Source organism: Orycteropus afer, unplaced genomic scaffold, assembly GCF_000298275.1.
Source record: "Orycteropus afer afer isolate SDZICR_OR568_19922 unplaced genomic scaffold, OryAfe1.0 scaffold00024, whole genome shotgun sequence".
Lineage (NCBI taxonomy): Eukaryota > Metazoa > Chordata > Mammalia > Tubulidentata > Orycteropodidae > Orycteropus > Orycteropus afer.
In genome coordinates, this window is record NW_006921611.1 from 14,141,622 (window position 1) to 14,160,633 (window position 19,012).

At 40.6% G+C, this 19,012-nt stretch overlaps 1 protein-coding gene across 1 annotated transcript in view; it reads left to right on the forward strand.

Moving 5' to 3' along the window:
- The first annotated feature begins 358 nt into the window (after positions 1–358).
- CHRNB3 (cholinergic receptor nicotinic beta 3 subunit) overlaps positions 359–19,012 on the forward strand; it is a 55,068-nt gene continuing 36,414 nt past the window's right edge. The window contains exons 1-3 of the mRNA XM_007935072.2: positions 359–407; positions 11,203–11,354; positions 12,907–12,951. Of these exons, the coding sequence (XP_007933263.1) occupies positions 359–407; positions 11,203–11,354; positions 12,907–12,951 (246 nt within the window). The remainder of the gene's footprint in view (positions 408–11,202; positions 11,355–12,906; positions 12,952–19,012) is intronic.

Consider the following 19,012-nt stretch of genomic DNA (forward strand, 5'->3'; position numbering starts at 1 on the left):
GATCTCCAACAATAAGAAAAATACCCCAGAATATTCGGTAGGTTGTCCAGCTTCAGACTTTCTCTATTGCTCTGCATCTCTTTATGAGAAAGTAAATTAATAAGTCAGGAGTTAGGACCCAGAGATAGTTTTTAGACTTACACAGTCTGACAGCTGACTGGAAATCAATGAAGTGTACTTTCAGAAACATCACACTGATGTGAAATGACTTGAAAGTGTTTTACCCCAATTCAGGTGTCTACTTTCCCCTTGGGTTCCATTTTGGACTATAAGCCACCACAGTTTCTTACTGAAAACCCATTCTACAATGAAAATACTCTGCTGTTAGAAAGGAAGAAATATTTCTGAAACTGACATCATGATGCTGCCAGATTTTGTTCTGGCACTCATCGTCCTTGTTGCCTCAGGTAAGCTCAAGTTCAACTAACTCAAAGCTATAATTGTAGAATTATTTAAGCAAGGGAGGTAAAACCATGGTGTTGATAATATTAGAAATACAGAATGTAATATATAGATATCTTTAGGCTAATTTTGAAAATGTGGATCACGAGAGTAATTCTATGAAATCTGTGTATTGCTAAAGAAATCTTATCTGTGAATTCCATAATGTTTATGCTTTTGTCATTTTTTAAATTGCTCCTTTTGAATCATTCTTAGCTTGGAAGGAAAATATAGAAGTAGGAAAAACATTATACTGAAAGTTATTCAGACAATTGTTAAAATATTTGGCACAGAAATGAACCATGTCAACATTTCTGAATAGTATCTGCTAATAACACTATATCTGTTTGAAGATATTTTTGTCCAATACATCCTATAGACCTATATAAATACTTTAATGAATTTGTGTATATATCTATATTTAGTATGTTTTTGTATCACATTTATACAGAAATATATCAAATGTCTTTGAACATATTTGTTTTGTAAGAACACTATCCAACTGAAAATGGGGCAATTCTTGCTTGATAGGGAAACAGAACAAATAAGAATAAAAGGAAAGGAAAAAGGAATAAAGATAAAAGTAAAGAGCAGAAAATACCAGTCTACAAACAGTGATCATTCATATCTACCAGGTTTCTGAGTTGTGGAATCATTTCACTCTGTATGTAACTTAAAGACAGAAAGCTCTTCCCACCTACCAGAGAGCACGTACAGTCAGGAGCCAGATGGTGAGAGAGAAGCATCATTCCATAGCAATTAGTATGTCTTTCTCCTTAGTATTTTTTGCGACATTTGAGTATTACGATTTTCAGGTGCAGAACTGGAGGTACTGAGATTTTGTCCAACTCCAGAGATAAATCTAGACTTAAAAGTCATAGGGCCCCAAGGCAGACCTAAACATTATCAGATCTTCAAAAACAGCCCTTCCTCATCCTGGAAACAAGCAGAGTAATTAATTTCTAAGTGCAGAGAGCATCAAGCCCACTTTCAAATATTACTACATTTGTTTTCCACGAAATCTTAAATGCAGTTTGCTAATCATAAAAATAATAATCAGCTTCTTGTAGCATGGTGTACAATGAATTACATGTTTCTAATATTTTCTTTACTTAATTTATAAGAGTACTCAATGTATTTTGAAAGAATTGATTCTTACTGTTCTTTTCTGAGGGAAATCATCTCACTGGTTAATCAGGGTTGTTAGCATAAATCTTCTGGGTCAGAGATTCATTGTCTTCTAAGCACAACAATAATGACATTAAAAAATTGGAGTTGGAGAAGAGCCTGGTACTCGTTCTCCATCACGTAAGCTGCAAGAGTTTGGGAATGCACACTGGGCTGTACCCATCTGTCACAGATCCGTAATAAATCTACATAATAACCTGTAATGAATCTCCCATCTGTGAAAGTTGCCAGATCGTTTGAAATCTATTTATATTTTTAGATCTGATTAACTTACCTTGAGTTGTTTAATTTTACTGTAAATAAAATAGTTTTTAAAAATTGTTTTATTGTGCTCAATAAATAAAATTGTTTCATTGGGATCAATAACAAAACATTTGCCAACTCAGCGATATTCACATGTACAATCCAGTGTCATTGATTACCTTCTTCATGTTGTACAACCATCCCCACTACCTTTTTCCAAATGATTCCATCATCATTAACAGAACTCAGTGCTCCCTAAGCAATGACTCCTACTTACTCCCTCCCTCCCACCCACCCTTGCTAACCACTAAACTTCGGTCTGTGTATATTTGCCTATTCCAGATATTTCATATAAGTGAGATCATATAGTGGTTGTTCTTTTGTGACAGACTTATTTCACTTTGGCATAATGTTTTTAAGATTCATACATGCTGTGGCATGTATCAGGACCTCATCTCTCTTTGTAGCTGAGTAATATTCCACTGTTTGTATATACCACAATTTGTTTATCCATTCATCTGTTAATGAACATTTGAGTAGTTTCCACCTTTCGGTTGTTGTGAATAGTTGAATAGTGCTGCAGTGATCATTGATGTACAGATTTTTGTTTGCATTCTTGCTTTCAAATTTTGGGAGTATATGCCTAGGATTGGGATTGCTGGGCTGTATGATAGTCCTATGTTTAACTTTTTATGGAACCACCAAACTGCTTTCCACAATGGCTAGCTAGAAAATTGTTTCTTTTTGTTACTCAAAACTACCTTTCTTAAATTACAAGGGGCAACCCCACATTTTTACATTCCTGTCTTTAGTAGAAAGGATAATTGTGTATAGCTATGTGACATCACTTGTACTGCTAATTTGCACTTGTATGTTTGTGTCTGCTCCCAGAAAGCAGGGTCTACAGCTAATGTGTCTTCCCATCACTGTTACTACATGATGAATTAAGTTTAATAATTTAGTCATTCAATAAATATTTACTGAGCATCTGGGAGCTCTGGTGGCATAGTGCCTAAGGCATTTGACTGTTAACCAGAAGGTTGGCAGTTCAAACCCACCAGCTGCTCCTCGGAAGGAAAACTGGGCAATCTACTTCTGTAATGATACTGTCTGGGAAACCCAAGGAAGGGTCACTAGGGGTCAGATCCGACTCAACGGCAGTGAGTTTGGGTTCTTTTTTTTCAGTTTGTTTTGTCTTTACCATGATTCTAATGGGCAGGGATGCAAATGGGAACAAAACAAAGTCATTCTAAAAACACTCATGCTAGCAAGAATTTATTAAGTATTTATTATTTGATTCTACCCTCAAGGCTGTCTCTCTGTGTTGACAAAAGAGGTTATTATGTTTGTAATGTTCTTTTATTTATTTTTTTGGGGGGTTGGGGAGAGGTAGTAATAATAGAAGGCAAAACCAAAATATATCAAAGAGTGTAAAAACCAAAAATGCACCTTTCAGAACCGTACTTGCTGAGGTATGAAATTCTTCAATTACTTCTTTGCTCTCCTGGCTAAAGCTAAACAATGGCATTATCTTTAGTAAATCCATAAATTATCATGAAAACTTTCATTTATTAAGTCTTATCTGTGTGAATGAGTTTGTCAAAATTTTGCTGAAAGTGAGTCTTAAGAAGGAATTGGGGAGAGCTCAGGGTTGCGGTGGGCCTGAGGGAAAGAGACTGAGTAAGGAGGGGAAAGAGGCCAAAAGTCGTCTTAGGCTCACAAAAAGAGTGTTTTTTTTTTTCTCAAACTGGTGTTGTTGTTGTTGTTGTTATGTGCCGTTGAGTCAGACAGACCCATAGCGACCTATCCTTGGGTTTCTGAGGCAGTATCACTATGGACGTAGATTGCCCCATCTTGCAAATCTCTCCCAATTCCACTTAATAGGGTTGAGAGAGCCCTGGAGCTCTAGGTTGAATCCTCTTAACCTTTGATAGCTTTTGTTGATGTTGTTAGCTGTTGTCTAGTCAGACCCCAAAGGAGCTCTAGTGGTGTAGTGCCTAAGGCATTTGACTACTAACCAGAAGGTTGGAGGTTCAAACCCACCTGCCACTCTGTGGAAGGAAAACTGGGCAATTTACTTCAGCAAAGATTTACCACCTCGGAAACCCAAAGGAGGTCTCCATGAGTTGGAATCGACTTGATGGCAATGAGTTTTGTTTTTTGGAGTCAGACCCCAACTCATGGCGACAGCAAGCACAATGGCACAAAACTCTGCACAGTCCTACATCATCCACATGCTGGGTTGGGAGCAGACCATTGTGGTCATAGATGGCTAATTTTGTGGGGGAAGGGGAGTAGAATTGCGGAGATACAAGGTTTTCATTGGCTGGTTTTCAGAAGTAGATGGCCAGGCCTTTCTTCCCAGGTCCATCTTATTCTAGAAGCTTCACTAAAACCTGTTCAGCATCATAGCAACACACAAGCTTCCACGGACAGATGGGTGGTGGCTGTGCATGAGGTGTGTAGGCTGGGAATTGAACCTGGGTCCCCCACCTGGAAGACGAGAATTCTACCACTGAACCACCACTGACCCCTTGATAGCTTTAGTTACCTTTTTCTGGTTACTGTCTCTGTTCCAGCAGATGCCAACCAGGAATGAAGGGCTGTTCTTCAATCGGTGACACACCTTAAGCTTTGGCTTTCTTTTGTGTCTTTGGCACAGCAAATATCTGGCATTAAGGACCACCTTTTGTAGTAGTTTCATTGACACAAAGACCCTAAAAGCATAGGATGTGCAAGCTGTAAAGGCCTTAGAAACCATCCATTCCTTGTTTTGATTGGGAGAGGTTAAGATCACACAGCTGGAAGTCAGGACCAGAATTCATGTCTCTAAATCTGAGCCCAAGACCTCTCAATGTTAAATAAATATTTGTTGGAGTCTCATTCTACTGAGTGCTGAGCTTGGCAAAAGACTCAAGATTTTGAGCCAAGAGCAGTTCTCCTGGAGTGCTCTCCCAGCCTGATTGCCACGTGGAGGAAACAGATAGGATGAGGCAGGGTGTTCTCCATCTCCCGCTCTATCTGTCTGAATCCCTCACACATACCCTTGCCCTCTGGTTTTCTCGCTCTTGTTCGTGCCCTCTGCTTGTGGAGTTGTATATCTGGTCCCAGATTAAGCCTGGAGAAGAGGGAGAGGAGAGAAAAGGGGAGAACTAGAATTTAGGGGAGCATTGACATGGATTTTTTATGGAAATGTTGTTGTTGTTAGTTGCCATCAAGTGGGCTCCAACTCTTGCAGAACAAAACAACTCATAACAGAGCAAAAAGTTGCCAGGTCCTGTGCCATCTCCACGATTTCCATGATTCATGATTTTTAGTAAAATAGAGATGATGCATTGAACCAAGTGTGTGTGGAAGAAGAGGCAGGTGCACAGCAGTACTCAAAGCAAGGAAATGCAGGGAAACTATGGTCAAATTTTAAGCAGAAGCTCTCCTTCAATGAGAAGTATTAGGTATCTACCTCCAAGGAGGGTGATCACAGAGGAGTGCTCAATACAAACACCCCAGAACTAAACACTCAGTGCAGGTACCAACTACAGCAAAGGAAGACATGAGGAAGATCACTGAACAGCGTCACCATTTTTAGTGTCTCTTGAAAACCAAACAAATATTATTTGTGAACTGCTTTTAGAATATCAGTCTTCCAGGTAGTAGATTGTTTTAAACAACAGTAAAGCATTTTGAAAGATATAACGCTAACAACAAAAGAAAGTACCATGAATTGTTGAAAAAAAATGTATGTGGTAAGAAGCAGACCATAGTAGAAGTAACAGCTGTGTGCCCTCCTGAGTCCTTAAAGAACCACCTGAAAAACCAAAATCAAAACTGCTGTCTTCAAGTCAATTCCTACTCATAGTTACCCCTTAGAGGGTTTCTAAGACTTTGTGGAAGCATCTTTATGGAAGCAGACTGCCTCATCTTTCTCCCACCAAGCAGCTAGTAGTGTTGAACAGCTGACCTTGTGGTTACCAGCCCAATGCCTTAACCATAGTGCAACCAGAGCTTCTTTAAAGAGCTACAGGATGGTGGAAAATTATGGACGTAGGAGTCAGGAGATCACACCGGCCACTCATTTAGCTGGGTGGCCATGTGCAAATCACTTCTGCTCTTGGTACCTCAGTAGCTTTGCCTGTAAAATGAGGGACTAGATGATTTCTTGGTTCCTTTCCAGCTCTATTGTCTTAGTTTTCTGTTTTTGTTTTTGTTTTTTTTTTAATCATTTCCATTTTTATTCCTCTTTAATTGATGCTGGAATCCTTCCTAGGGTTGCCATAACAAAGTGCACAAACTAGGCGGCTTGAAACAACAGAAATTTATTGCCTCACAATTCTGGAGGCTAAAAGTCTGAATTCAGGATGTCATGCTCTCTCTGCGGCTCTAGGGGAAGACCCTTTCTTTTCTTTCCCAGCTTCTTGTAGCCCTGGGCATTCCTTGTCTTGCCTCTGCAGCATAATTCCAATCTCTGGCCTCATCACCACAAGGCATTCTTCTCTCTGTGCCTCTCTTCCTCTTTTATAAGGATACTAGTCATGTTGTATTTTATAAGCATACCAGTCATGTTATATTAGGGCTCATACTACTCCAATATGACCTCATGTTAATTTAACCAATAACGTCTTTAAAAACTCTATTTCCCAACAAGTTCACATTCACATGTACCAGGATTAGGAATTCAACATATATTTTATTTTTTATTTTATTATTTTTTTGTTGTGCTTTAGGTGCAAGTTTACAGAGTACAGTTTGTTTTACCTTCAACATTATATGTACATTTAGTTTCACTCCCCATTTACCATCCTCAACCCTAACCCAGTCTCCAGCCAGTACCCACCCCACCCCATCCCTGCCCCTCATAGTTATGCACTCCTGTGTGTTCTGCATTTCCTCATGCAAATGTTGCCCCTCTGCTGCCCTGCAGTCAATCACTCAGAGAGATGAATTTCTGTAGAGTATGTGGGTGTGCCACCCTGGATCTTTTTGAGGGACACAACTCAATCCATAGCACTTCCCTTCTAGGAAAGCTAACAATGGGAAATCCAAGCTCCCCAAAGAGATGGATCCCAGGTGAAAGGTCACTCATCTTTCAAGAGAAGTTTCTTTATTTGTCAATGGGTCATTGAGATGTATCTTAAAGCATTGGTCTTCTGTAATTAATTTAAAAGACATATCTATTTGCAAAAATTTGTTGTACACTCAACTTTTTGGGAACCCAATTATTTCTTAAAACAAAGGCCACTCATCTTGGAAATCCTGATCTTATATATGATCTTCTTTCCTCTAGAGCAGTGAGCCAGAGCCACTCTGCGTCCTGCCCCGTGGCATAGAGAGTGCCCCCTATGGCCTTTTGTTCATTTGTGAATTCATTTGTTCATTTATCAAATATCTTCAAATATTTATGGGACCCCTGGCCTCAAAGAATCAACTGTGAGAAGCACCTGCCCTTCATAATGTCCTATTTTAGAAGGACAAATCATGACCATTTCCAAGCCTGCCCTCCAAATCTGCTCCAATAACATCAGTGACTTCAGTTTCTGTTTTGGGAAATGTTCAGGAAGCTTGAAGATGTTATTAGAAAGCAATACACCTATGGTTTTTTTTTTTTTTTTTTTTTGATCTGTTTTGGTCTGTATACAGATTTAAGGTTTTTCTTCCTTGATTTGTGGAAGACTCATCCTCTGACACTGGTATCTTAGTTATCAAGTGCTGCTATAACAGAAATACAAGTGGATGGCTTTAACAAACAGAAATTTTCTGGTTTTATTTATTTTTCATTTTTGAAGGTATTTCTTCTGTAAAGGAGCCCGATTTGGCAACTAGACTGAAAATCTTCCAAAATTCTGTACAAATGTGTAATATATAAATATACACAAGGCTTCTGCCAAGAAAAGATAGCACAAAGAAGAGAGACAATATGAAATTAGTTATTAATGGGTACTAGTGAAGGTAGTGGGAGCTCTGGTAGCATAGTGCCTAAGGCACTTGACTACTAGCCAGAAGGCTGGTGGTTCAAACCCACCAGCCACTCCTAGGAAGGAAGATGGGGCAATCTACTTCCATAGTAATACTGCCTCGGAAACCCAAGGAGGGGTTGGTATGAGTCAGGTCCAACTTGACGGCACATAACAACAACAACAACAACAAAAGTGAAGGTAGTGTGAGCAGTTAAAGTGGGGATATATTTTGAAGGAAGTTAAGAGTGAAGTACAGAAGGAGAAAAAAAGAAGAGACAGGATGACTTTAAGAATTTGAGCCTGAGCAAGTAAACACCTCTTCCCTAAGAAGCTTTGAGAAATTTCAATTTCCTGTAAGGCTTTAGGGGCCCTTGCAGATTGATGCCCTGGCAGCTGCCCAGCTGACCTGCTCCTCAAGGCAGCTCTTATTACTAACAATAGTTGAAGTATCAAAGTTCAAGAGTGGTCAACTTCTTAAATAAATAAGTACAAATGTAAGGCTATTCCTCATTACTCATTTTCATTGCAAAGTGCTTTCTTGAGTGGAAGAGAAAGTGGTTGAGGTACAGTCAGAGCACTCAGCCCACCTCCCCCATCCCACTGCCTACCAGAGGAGCTGTTCCTGATGCTCCTCTAATGGCTACTGTCTTAGTAAAATGCTTTTATGAAAATGCAATGCACATAGAAAGAGTGTGTGCTGTTTTGAAAGAATCTTTGGATTTTGTCTGGGTTAATGTGTGAAGGTATGTCTTGTATGTGATCATTACCCTTCATGTGTTTCTCTCAGTGAGACAAAAAGGTTTTTCATGGTAAAGCATATGGTGAAGACTGAGTTGCTATAGAATATAAGTAGAGTGCTGATTGTACCAGAAGGAGCTCTGGTGGTGTAGTGGTTAAGGCATTTGGCTGCTAACCAAAAGGTCCATGGTTCAAACCCCCCAGCTTCTCTGTGGAAGAAAAATGAGGCAGCCTCCTTCCATAAATTTTTACAGCCATGGAAACCCACTGGGGGTTTCTGTGAGTCAGAATCAACTCGATAGCAGTGAGTTTTTGGTTTGGTTTGACTATACTCACCTCACTGCCTTTGAGTCTGATCTGACCCATAGCGACCCCTCCTTAGGTTTCCGAGGCGGTATCACTATGGAAGTAGATTGCCCAACCTTCCTTCTGAGGACTGGCTGGTGGGTTTGAACCGCCAGCCTTCTGGTTAGCAGTCAAATGCTTGCCCATACTCCAAAAACCAAACTCACTGCTGTGGAGTTGAATCAAATCCGACTCATAGCAATCCCTCCTTGGGTTTCAAAGGCAGTATCTCTACGGAAGTAGATTACCCAGTGACTATACTAGAAGAGGGCAATATTTAAATAAATAATAGGTTTTTTGTCTTAAATTTGGTAATACGGCACAGAAAAGAAAGAGAACACATCTCTGGACTGCAATCTTAGACTATGTCCTCAGTTTGAGGATTAAAGATTGAAATTAGAGTACTTCTTGGTCTCTCACACATTTGGTGATTGAGAAGTGCTAGAACCTGGTTGTTTACCAAGAAAGGATTTCATAAGGGAAGACTTCACCAGGAAGAAGCAAGAGAACAGTGCACAGCACATGGTAGGTGTTTAGTGACTATGTGCTGAATAAATGGAAGGTGGGAGCTAAGCCAGGTGCCGTTGAGTCAATTCCAACTCATGGCAACACCATAGGTCAGTGTTGCCATGAGTAGGAATTGACACCAAATGCACTCCAAAGGTTTTTCAATGACTGATATTTTGGAAGTAGATCTCCAGGCCTTTCTTCCAAGGTGCCTCTGGGTGGATTTGAACCAACAGCTTTTTGGTTAGTAATTGAGTGCTTAACAATTTGTGACACCCAGGGACTCCTTAAATGAAAAAAAAGGCCCTGATGTATTCCATCCATTGAGTCATTCATTAAAAATATATATAAAGAGTATATTTAGTTATTTTTTAGAACATAAAATATATATAAAATGCTGTGTGCTGGGCACTAGGTTACATGCTGGGTAAGCAATGTAAAACAGAACTGACTCTACCCTTGCCATCATAGAGATCAAGGGACATGGAGGAGACAAATAGGATGCAATGATAGAGACTAGCACATGGCCAGAGACTGTGTTTGTAAGGAGAAAGCCTGAGACCTGAGATAGAAGCGTGTGGGGGGGGAATTGTGGATGATCCTTTCGGGTCAAGATATTGGCCCTATCAGTGGAAAATCTTTTGAGACAACTAAGGTAGAGGTGGGAGGGACAGCTATAATCATAGTTTTGGGGTCAAGATATTGGCCTATGATTGGAAAATTCTGTGAGAGAACAAAACTCTGAATACATTCTGATTCATTGAGACCCTATAGGACAGTGTAGAACTGCCCCATAGGGTTTCTAAGGCCTTTATGGAAGCGACTGTTTCATCTTTCTCCCGCGGAGCAGCTAGTGGGTTCAAACAATTGACCTTTTGGTTAGTAGATAAATGCCTTAAATAAAATTAAAATAAAGCAAAGATTTTATTTATAGTTGTGTGCATTTGGTGGGAGGGTGGGTGCAGGTATGGAAAATGGGGTTAAGAGAACTCTGTATACTCCAAACTGTCTTTACTGAATTAGGCTATGCAGTGGATTGAATCATGATCCTTGAAAAAGACATATCCATGTCTAACCCCCCATGATTGTAATGTTATTTGGAAAAGCGTCATTGCAGATGTAAATAAGGATCTCAAGATGAGATCATTCTGGATTATCGGAATGAATACTAAGTCCAACAGTAAGTGTCCATGTTGTTGTTGTTGTTATGTGTCATCAAGTGGGCCCCGACTCATAGCAACCCCTCCTTGAGTTTCCAAGGCAGTATCACTACAGAAGTAGGATTACTCAACCTTCCTCCCAAGGAGTGGCTGGTGGGTTGGAACCGCCAGCCTTCTGGTTAGCGGTCAAATGCCTTAGGCATTATGCTATCAGAGCTCCTAGTGTCCATATGGAAGATAAAAAAAAAAAAAAAGAAGAAGTGATGGCCATGTTAAGATAGAGGCAGAGACTTATGCAGCCACAAGTGAAGGAATGCCTGGAGCCACCAGGTATTTGAGGCAATGAAGGATTCTCCTCTAAAGGGTCTGGAGGAAGCATGGTACTATCAACACTCTGATTTCAGACTTCTGGCCTCCAGAACTGTGAGACAATACATTTGTTCTTTTAAGCCACCATGTTTGTGATCACTTGTTATGGCAGCCACAGCAAACTTCTTCAGGCTGTTTAAAAATAAAATACATGAAGCCCTCTGCCATACTCAGCTCCCTGCTTCCCTACTCAGACCATAGGATGGAAAACTAGCATTATGCTTCTCACATTAATTCAGTTTCCCTCATGATTGTTACAGAAGCCTCAGGATTCAGTTCAGCAGCTGAAAATGAAGATGCTCTCCTCAGACATTTATTCCAAGGTTATCAGAAATGGGTTCGCCCTGTATTAAATTCGAATGACACCATAAAAGTATATTTTGGATTGAAAATATCTCAGCTGGTAGACGTGGTGAGTAATCCTTGGCACTACATTAAAAAGACCCTGCATTCCTTAACCTGTTTGTGGGTCTCAGATTTTAGTTTGCTTTCTTTCTCTGGGTCTGCTTTTTTTTTTTTTTTTTTTTAATTTTAAAAATAACTCACTGTGAGAGAAAGTCTGCTTCAAGAAGCCAGTGAAATGACTCAAGGAAAGAATGAGGAGTGTCACAGAGTAAGTTTTCATTGTGACACTGTTTGTGTGGGACTTTTCACTGGGGGTGGGGCGTGGATATGGTTGCTGTGACAGGCATTGCCCCTGTGGATTTGCTGGAGCCTCAGAGTGGGGAGTGGGAGAGAAGGGAGGACTGAGGCCACAGTTTCTGACTGATGCAGTGTAACCTGGGCTCCTTCAGCCAGAGCGGGAAGGGGCAGGCAGGGGTCACCTGCAGGCAGAGATGACAGAGGTCCTGAATGCCATTCCTTCTCCCAGTTTCTGGAGCTGCTCTCTCTGGGCACCCCATCACTTCCCTGAATCCCCTTTATATTTATACCTATCCCCTGAAGTCACCCATACCTTATTATTGTTGGGCCGTATTTCTGCCATGATTGTGTTCATGGGAAACCAGTGAACCTTCCTCTCCAAATACTGCAAAATCCTCCTGCTGTGACCCCCAAAGTCCAAGACTAAAACCCCAATCAGTTGCCATTGAGTCAATTCTGACTCCTGGTGACCCTGTGGGTGCCCGAGGAGGACTGGGATCCACTGGATTTTCAGTGGCTGATTTTTTGGAAGTAGATTTCCAGGCCTTTCTTCTGAGGGTCCTCTGTGTGGACTCAAACGTCCAACATTTTGGTTAGCTGCTAAGTGGGTTAATCATTTACATTACTCTGAGACTCCAAAGTCCCAGAATAATCCTTGCATACTGCCCACATCTGCTGCTCCACCAAACATGCAAAACCATGCACTGACCCTAGCTGGCCCAGTGCCCAAGATTCCTACTAGAAAAGCATGCAAAACTGTACTTCCACACTCCTTCACCTTAGTGCACCTCAGATTACCTAGTATTTCATTCTGTTTTACACCCTCAAAGTGATTTCTGAGTTATACAATTTTATGCAAATATTGCCACAATGGGGAGCTCTGGTAGCATAGTGGCTAAGACACTTGCCTGCTAACCAGACGGCTGGCGGTTCAAACCCACCAGCCACTCCTCGGAAGGAAGGTTGGGCAATCCTACTTCCGTAGTGATACTGCCTCGGAAACCCAAGGAGGGGTCGCTATGAGTCAGGGCCGACTCGATGGCACATAACAACAACAACAACATTGCCACAATGAACTATTACTTGCTTTAACTATCATTCTCCATTTAAAACAAAATATGTATATTTTAGAATCATATACCATTTAATAGTTCTTGAGAATTCTTTCACACTTTGAACATCTCCCCAAAAATGTTCACTTAGTTTCAATTTACAACTTTTTAAAATTATTGTGGTGAAAATATGCATAACAAAACCTACATCTTCTCAATATTTCTACATGTATATAATTCACAATATCTTCTTTACTGTCATTTTCTTAGGATGAAAAGAATCAGCTGATGACTACAAACGTGTGGCTCAAACAGGTAAGTTTCAATCACATTTCTTTTTCATTTAGGAAGGCTACCATTTGAAGCACAATCAATTATTTTAAAGAGTATATTGTGTTTCTAAGAAGGAGCTCTGATAGCGTAGTTCAAACCCACCAGCCACTCCTCGGAAGGAAGGTTGGGCAATCTTCTTCTGTAGTGATACTGCCTTGGAAACTCAGAGAGGTCGCTATGAGTCAGGTCTGACTCGATTGCACATAACAACAACATATTGTGTTTCTTAAGGAGTCCACGTGGTGGAATGTTTAAGTGCTCAGCTGCACCCTAAAAATCAGCAGGTTGAAGAAGCCCCCAGCAACCCCACAGAAGAAAACACCTGGCAATCTGCTTCCATTAAGATTACAGCCTAGGAAACCCTCTGAACTATAGGGTCACCATGAGTCAGAATTGACTCGAAAACAACATTGTGTTCCTCGGAATGATACTTCGCAATGGTTGGGAAGAGCCAGTTAGTTTTTATTTTCTTTGGTGAGAGTTGGAGAGCAGATCCTGAAAGCTCCTAAGTATACATTGTTGTGTTGCTGCTCCTGGGAGTAGACCTGTGCCTGGTGGGTTCCGTGGATGGGGGTAGAGTAGGAGAGTGACTGTGACGGTGACAGTGAAGTCTGGGCAGAGGTCTCAGGGTTCCTTGCAAAAGAAGGAAAAACGCTCCAAGATGCAACTTTCCCAATTTGTGATATAGCAACTGGATGAGAAAATTGGGCATGATAAATTCTTGCTAGTCTCCACTGTCCCCCATGGGCAGAATCTACCACAATTATTTCTCATTGCTCCCTAGAAAGAACTGAACTCAAAATTAGCGAGTCACAAAAGTTTGCCACCATCAGTTTCAGAGCAAAAGGAAGCCCAAAACAAAGCAATTAACCAATGTTTTTCAGGCTTAACTAGAAATCCATTTGAAATGGTTTTCAGCCCTTTGCTCAGGTTACTGCTTTTTCCTTGGCTTGACCTGTTTCCTAAAGTCAATGAGAGGAGTTTGTCCACAGAAAGTTTTTTTTTCCTTGAATTTTCAGTAAATAATTACTTCTCAAAATCAGTTTGGCATGTTAAATGAAGGAAAAAAATACTGACACTTCCCTGATAGTACATGAGAGTTTGGGTTGCTATCTTGTGTGTGCATGTTTGTACTAATGTTGTTAGCAATTTCTTGTTTCTTAATGAATGTCCAGGAGCTCTGGTAGCGTAGTGCCTAAGGCACTTGACTGCTTACCAGAAGGCTGGCGGTTCAGACCCACCAGCCACTCGGTGGAAGGAAGGTTGGGCAATCTACTTCCATAGTGATACTGCCTCAGAAACCCAAGGAGGGGTTGCTATGAGTCGGGACCAACTCAACGGCACATAACAACAACAACAATGAATGTCCAGATAGTTCCTAGTCTGCCCAATGATTTAGAATATTCCAGGTGGGGAAATCTTAATTATCTCATTCATATATATACATACAACTTTTCATTTTTCATACTGAAATAAGTTATCTCTTCAGGTTTTATATTATCTCTTCAGGTTTCATAGGCTTAGTTCAGTTCTGTTTGTTAGATAGTTTATAAGGAAGAAGGATAAAAGAAACTGAAAAGAAATTCCCTAGGCCTCATTTAGTGTCACTGATTTTTTTTCCCACCCACAAACTTTGGTCAGAGTGAGAGTTATAGTTTTTATCACTTTCTATTCCACTAGTTCTTTAATTGATAGGCATGTTAACATGCAAAATGGACCAGCAGAGTATTTTACTTGCAAGGAAAAATTTCCAGGAGGAAACAAACAGTAAGTTGGAACTTTAAATATACAAATATGATTTAAATAACATACTTCACTATTCACATAGCTTATTCTTCAGGGACTTTCCCCCATTTGAAATGTAGAGGCTGTGGAATCCAGAAGTTATTTGAGTTAATAAAAATGAATAAGAAGTCCTGGGTTTGAGCTTATAGAGGAGAGAAGACCTCAAACTTGTCTCTCAGAGTTAAATAGGCTGAAGAGGTTAAGAAAAATAAAACAAAACCCTGCCTTCCTTTACAGACCCATTTTTCCTCAACTGTTCCTTAATATTGTTGTTGTTGTTGTGTGCCATCGAGTCGGACCCGACTCATAGCGACCCCTCCTTGGGTTTCCGAGGCAGTATCATTATGGAAGTAGATTGCCCCATCTTCCTTCCGGGGAGTGGCTGGTGGGTTTGAACCGCCAGCCTTCTGGTTAGCAGTCAAGTGCCTTAGCCACTATGCTACCAGAGCTCCCTCCTTAATATTAAGCTCTTATTAATAAATCTCTTAGGAGCTCCGGTAGCATAGTGCCTAAGGCACTTGACTGCTTACCAGAAGGCTGGCGGTTCAAACCCACCAGCCACTCTGTGGAAGGAAGATTGGGCAATCCTACTTCTGTAGTGATACTGCCTCGGAAACCCAAGGAGGGGTCGCTATGAGTTGGGGCCAACTCAACGGCACATAACAACAACAACAGCAGCAATAAATCTCTTAGATAAAAGAGTGGTCCAAGGGTCCTTGGCCTTTAATGTGGAGACAGCAGGTATTTCTCATTTGGAAGTAATGAGTCATTTTAGGCAAAGAAAGTAAGATTAGACATGAAAAGGTAGAACCACAGGCTGCTCGGGTCTTAGCTAGAGCTGTAGAAATGTCTTCCAACCAAGTTGTGCCACCAGAATCATATTGTCCTGCTTAATGCCACTAGCTCCAGTTGGAATTAAATCCTAAAAATCCCCAACACTCTGTGTCAGATTACTCAATAAGCAAGGAAGCACAGGCTTAGTTGTGCTTGCTTACTTACTAATCTGTAATGAACAGTTCCACATTTTTCCACCACATCAAAGATTCTGCTTCTAGGTATGGCTGGCATCTGTCATTCTCCCAACTCCACAGCACTTTCCTACAGAATCAAAGCCACTTTTCAAATTTACGATCCCTGACAGGGGTGGACTACCCAGTAAGCAAGGTAAGTGTGGGTTTACCAGTGCTTAAGCCCATGCTTATCTTGCTTATTGGGTAACCCGCCCCTGCCAACCCCCAAAACAAAGCATGAAAAATCTGAAGGAATATAGCAAGTTGACACCTGGAAAAGTTTGCCTGCTGACTTAGGTTTCCATTTAATAGAAAAGTTGTAGTCTCGAATTTCATTTAAGTTGTGAAGAGTTATCATAGCACTCATTTCATTTAAGTGTCTCTGCCCTCAGAATTAGGAAAGGAGCCATCATTACTTCCATTTCACAGAGATAGAAGAATCTAGTAAATCATCCAGCTAAAATCTGGGTATCCTAAATTAAGGCCTTTCCTTAATGTGGTGGCACGAAATACTAAACCATGTTTCTAAAATATAAGAGGAGCCAAATAAAGAGAAATGAAGCTATGACACAGCCATAAAACCAGAGAAAATATCGTCAAAATGATGTTCCCTCAGACAGATCAGGTGTGGAGTGGGAAATGGTACAATCGATATTAGTGAATAGTGCAATGTTTGGTACAAACAATGTAAAAGTGAAAAAGAAAGATGAATACTGTGGCATGGCTGGCAGGCAGAGAGGGCTGCCTGGAACTGGAAACATTTAGGTTGGGCCATCATATTATTTTTTGTGAGTGTGTGGTAAATATATATGTAACAAAACATTTGCCATTTCAATATTCTTCATATGTACAATTCAGTAATATTGTGTTCACATAATGTTATATATATGTGTGTGTGTGTATATATATATATATATATACACACACACACACACACACACACACATATATATATATATATTAGCTTTTTAAAGCTAAAATTATAAAAAAAAATGGAGGACCAAAAAACAAGGTAAAATTGATGTTAAAAAAAAAAACTAGCATTGATGTTTTACACTGATTTGTTTCAGACACACTAATAACAATACTTAAGATTTATTGAGCACTTACTAAGTGCTAAAGGAGCTCTGGTGGCACACTGCCTAAGGCATCTGACTGCTAACCAGAAGGTTGGTGGTTCAAACCTACCAGCCACAACACAAAAGGCAGATTGCACAATCTACTTCCATAAAGATTTACTGCATTGGAAATCCAAAGGGGTTGCTATAAGTTGGAATCAACTTGATGGCAGTGAGTTTGGTTGCTTTTTTTTTTTTTTTTGCTGAATACTGGGCACTATGCTGAATAGATTATCTCATTTAATTCTCCCACTGAAACTCACTGTCATTGAGTCAATTCCAATTCATTGCAACCCTTTAGGACAGAGTAGAACTGCCCCACGGGGTTTCCAAGTCTGTAACTCTTTACAGAAGCAGACTACCTCATCTTTCTCCCACAGAGTGGCTGGTGGGTATGAACCATTGACCTTTTGGCTAGCAGGCAAATACTTTAGCCACTATGCCACCAAACCAACACTCACTGACGTGGAGTAAATTCCGACTTATAGCAACCCCCATTGGGTTTCCCCATTGGGCTGCAAATCTTCACCGAAGCAGAATGCCCCATCTTCCTTCTGTGGAGTGGCTGGTGGGTTTGAGTCACTGACTTCCTGGTTAGTAGCCAAACGCCTTACCCACTATTATACCAGAGCTGCTTAATTCTCATAGTCACCTTAAAATGTAGGTTTTACTATTCTCATTTTGTGGATGAGGATTTGAGAATTTAAGTGACTTGTTTAAGGTTACATACTATTAAGTGAGGTCTGGATTATAGTGGCATAGTGGTTAAGGCCTTTGGCTGTTAACCAAAAGGTCAGTGGTTTGCACTCACCAACCATTCTGTGAAAGAAAGATGGAGCAGTCTGCTTTCATAAAGATTTACAGCCTTGAAAATTCAATGGGGGTTGCTATGAGTCAGAATCAGTTCCATGGCAGTGAGTTTGGTTTGGTTTGGGGGATATATATATTTCCATTTGAGAGGAGCTGGCAGAAGGTGTTCAGTCTCCTCTCAGAGCTGTTCTTGTATTATCCAGTTCTTAGTCTTGGACTTCATTCTTAACCCTGAGATATCTCAGTCCATAAATATGAGGAATCAGACAAGACTTCATGGAGTTGGTCTAGAATGATATTTAGGAGAGAATGAAGTCAGTATTCATGCCGTCTCCCATTCATTCCAGAGTTTATTGAGAACCTACTAACTGACAGACACTTTGCTTTGGTAGATCCTGGATATGCAGAGAAGAAAAGACACAGCCTCTGCCTTTAGGGGAGAGGACATAGTGTTGTTGTTGTTGTTGTTGTTCGGTGCCATTATGTCATCTCTGACTCATAGCTACCCTACGCACAGCAGAATGAAACACCACCCGGTCTTGCTCCAGCTCCACGATCCTTGCTATACTTGACCCCATCACCACACCCACTGTGTCAATCCATCTGGTTGAGGGTCTTCCCCTCTTTCATTGACCCTCCACCTTACCAAGCATGACATCCTTCTCTAGGGATGGTCTCTTCTGGCAACATGACCAAAGTAGGTGAGATGAAGTCTGGCCATTCTTGCTTCCAAGGAACATTCCAACTACACATCTTCTAGGACAGATTTGTTGGTTCTTTTAGCAGTCCATAGTACTTTCAGCATTCTTCCCCAACACCACATCTGAAAAGCATCAACTCTTCTTCAGTCTTCCTTATTCATTGTCCAGCTCTCACATACATATGAAGTGATTGAAAATACCATGGCTTATGTCAGGTGCACCTTAGTCCTCAAGGAGACATCTTTGCTCCTCAGTACTTGAAAGAGGTCCTTTGCAGCTGACTTGCCCAGTGCTATATGCTGTCTGATGTCCTGACTGCTGCTTCCATTGGCATCAATTGTAAAAACAAGCAATGTGTAGTCTTTGACAACGTCAATCTTTCCTCCATTTATCACAATGCTGCTTATAGGTCCAGTTGTGACAATTTTTTTTTTCTTTATACTGAAATGTAATCCATACTGCATACTGGTCAATATTAATTAGTAAGTGCTTCAAGTCATCCTCACTTTCAGCAAGCAAAATTGTGTCATCAGAGTATCACAAGTTGTTAATGGCTCTCCCTCCAATCTTGATGCCACATTATTCTTCATATAGTCCAGCTTCTCAGATTATTTGCTCA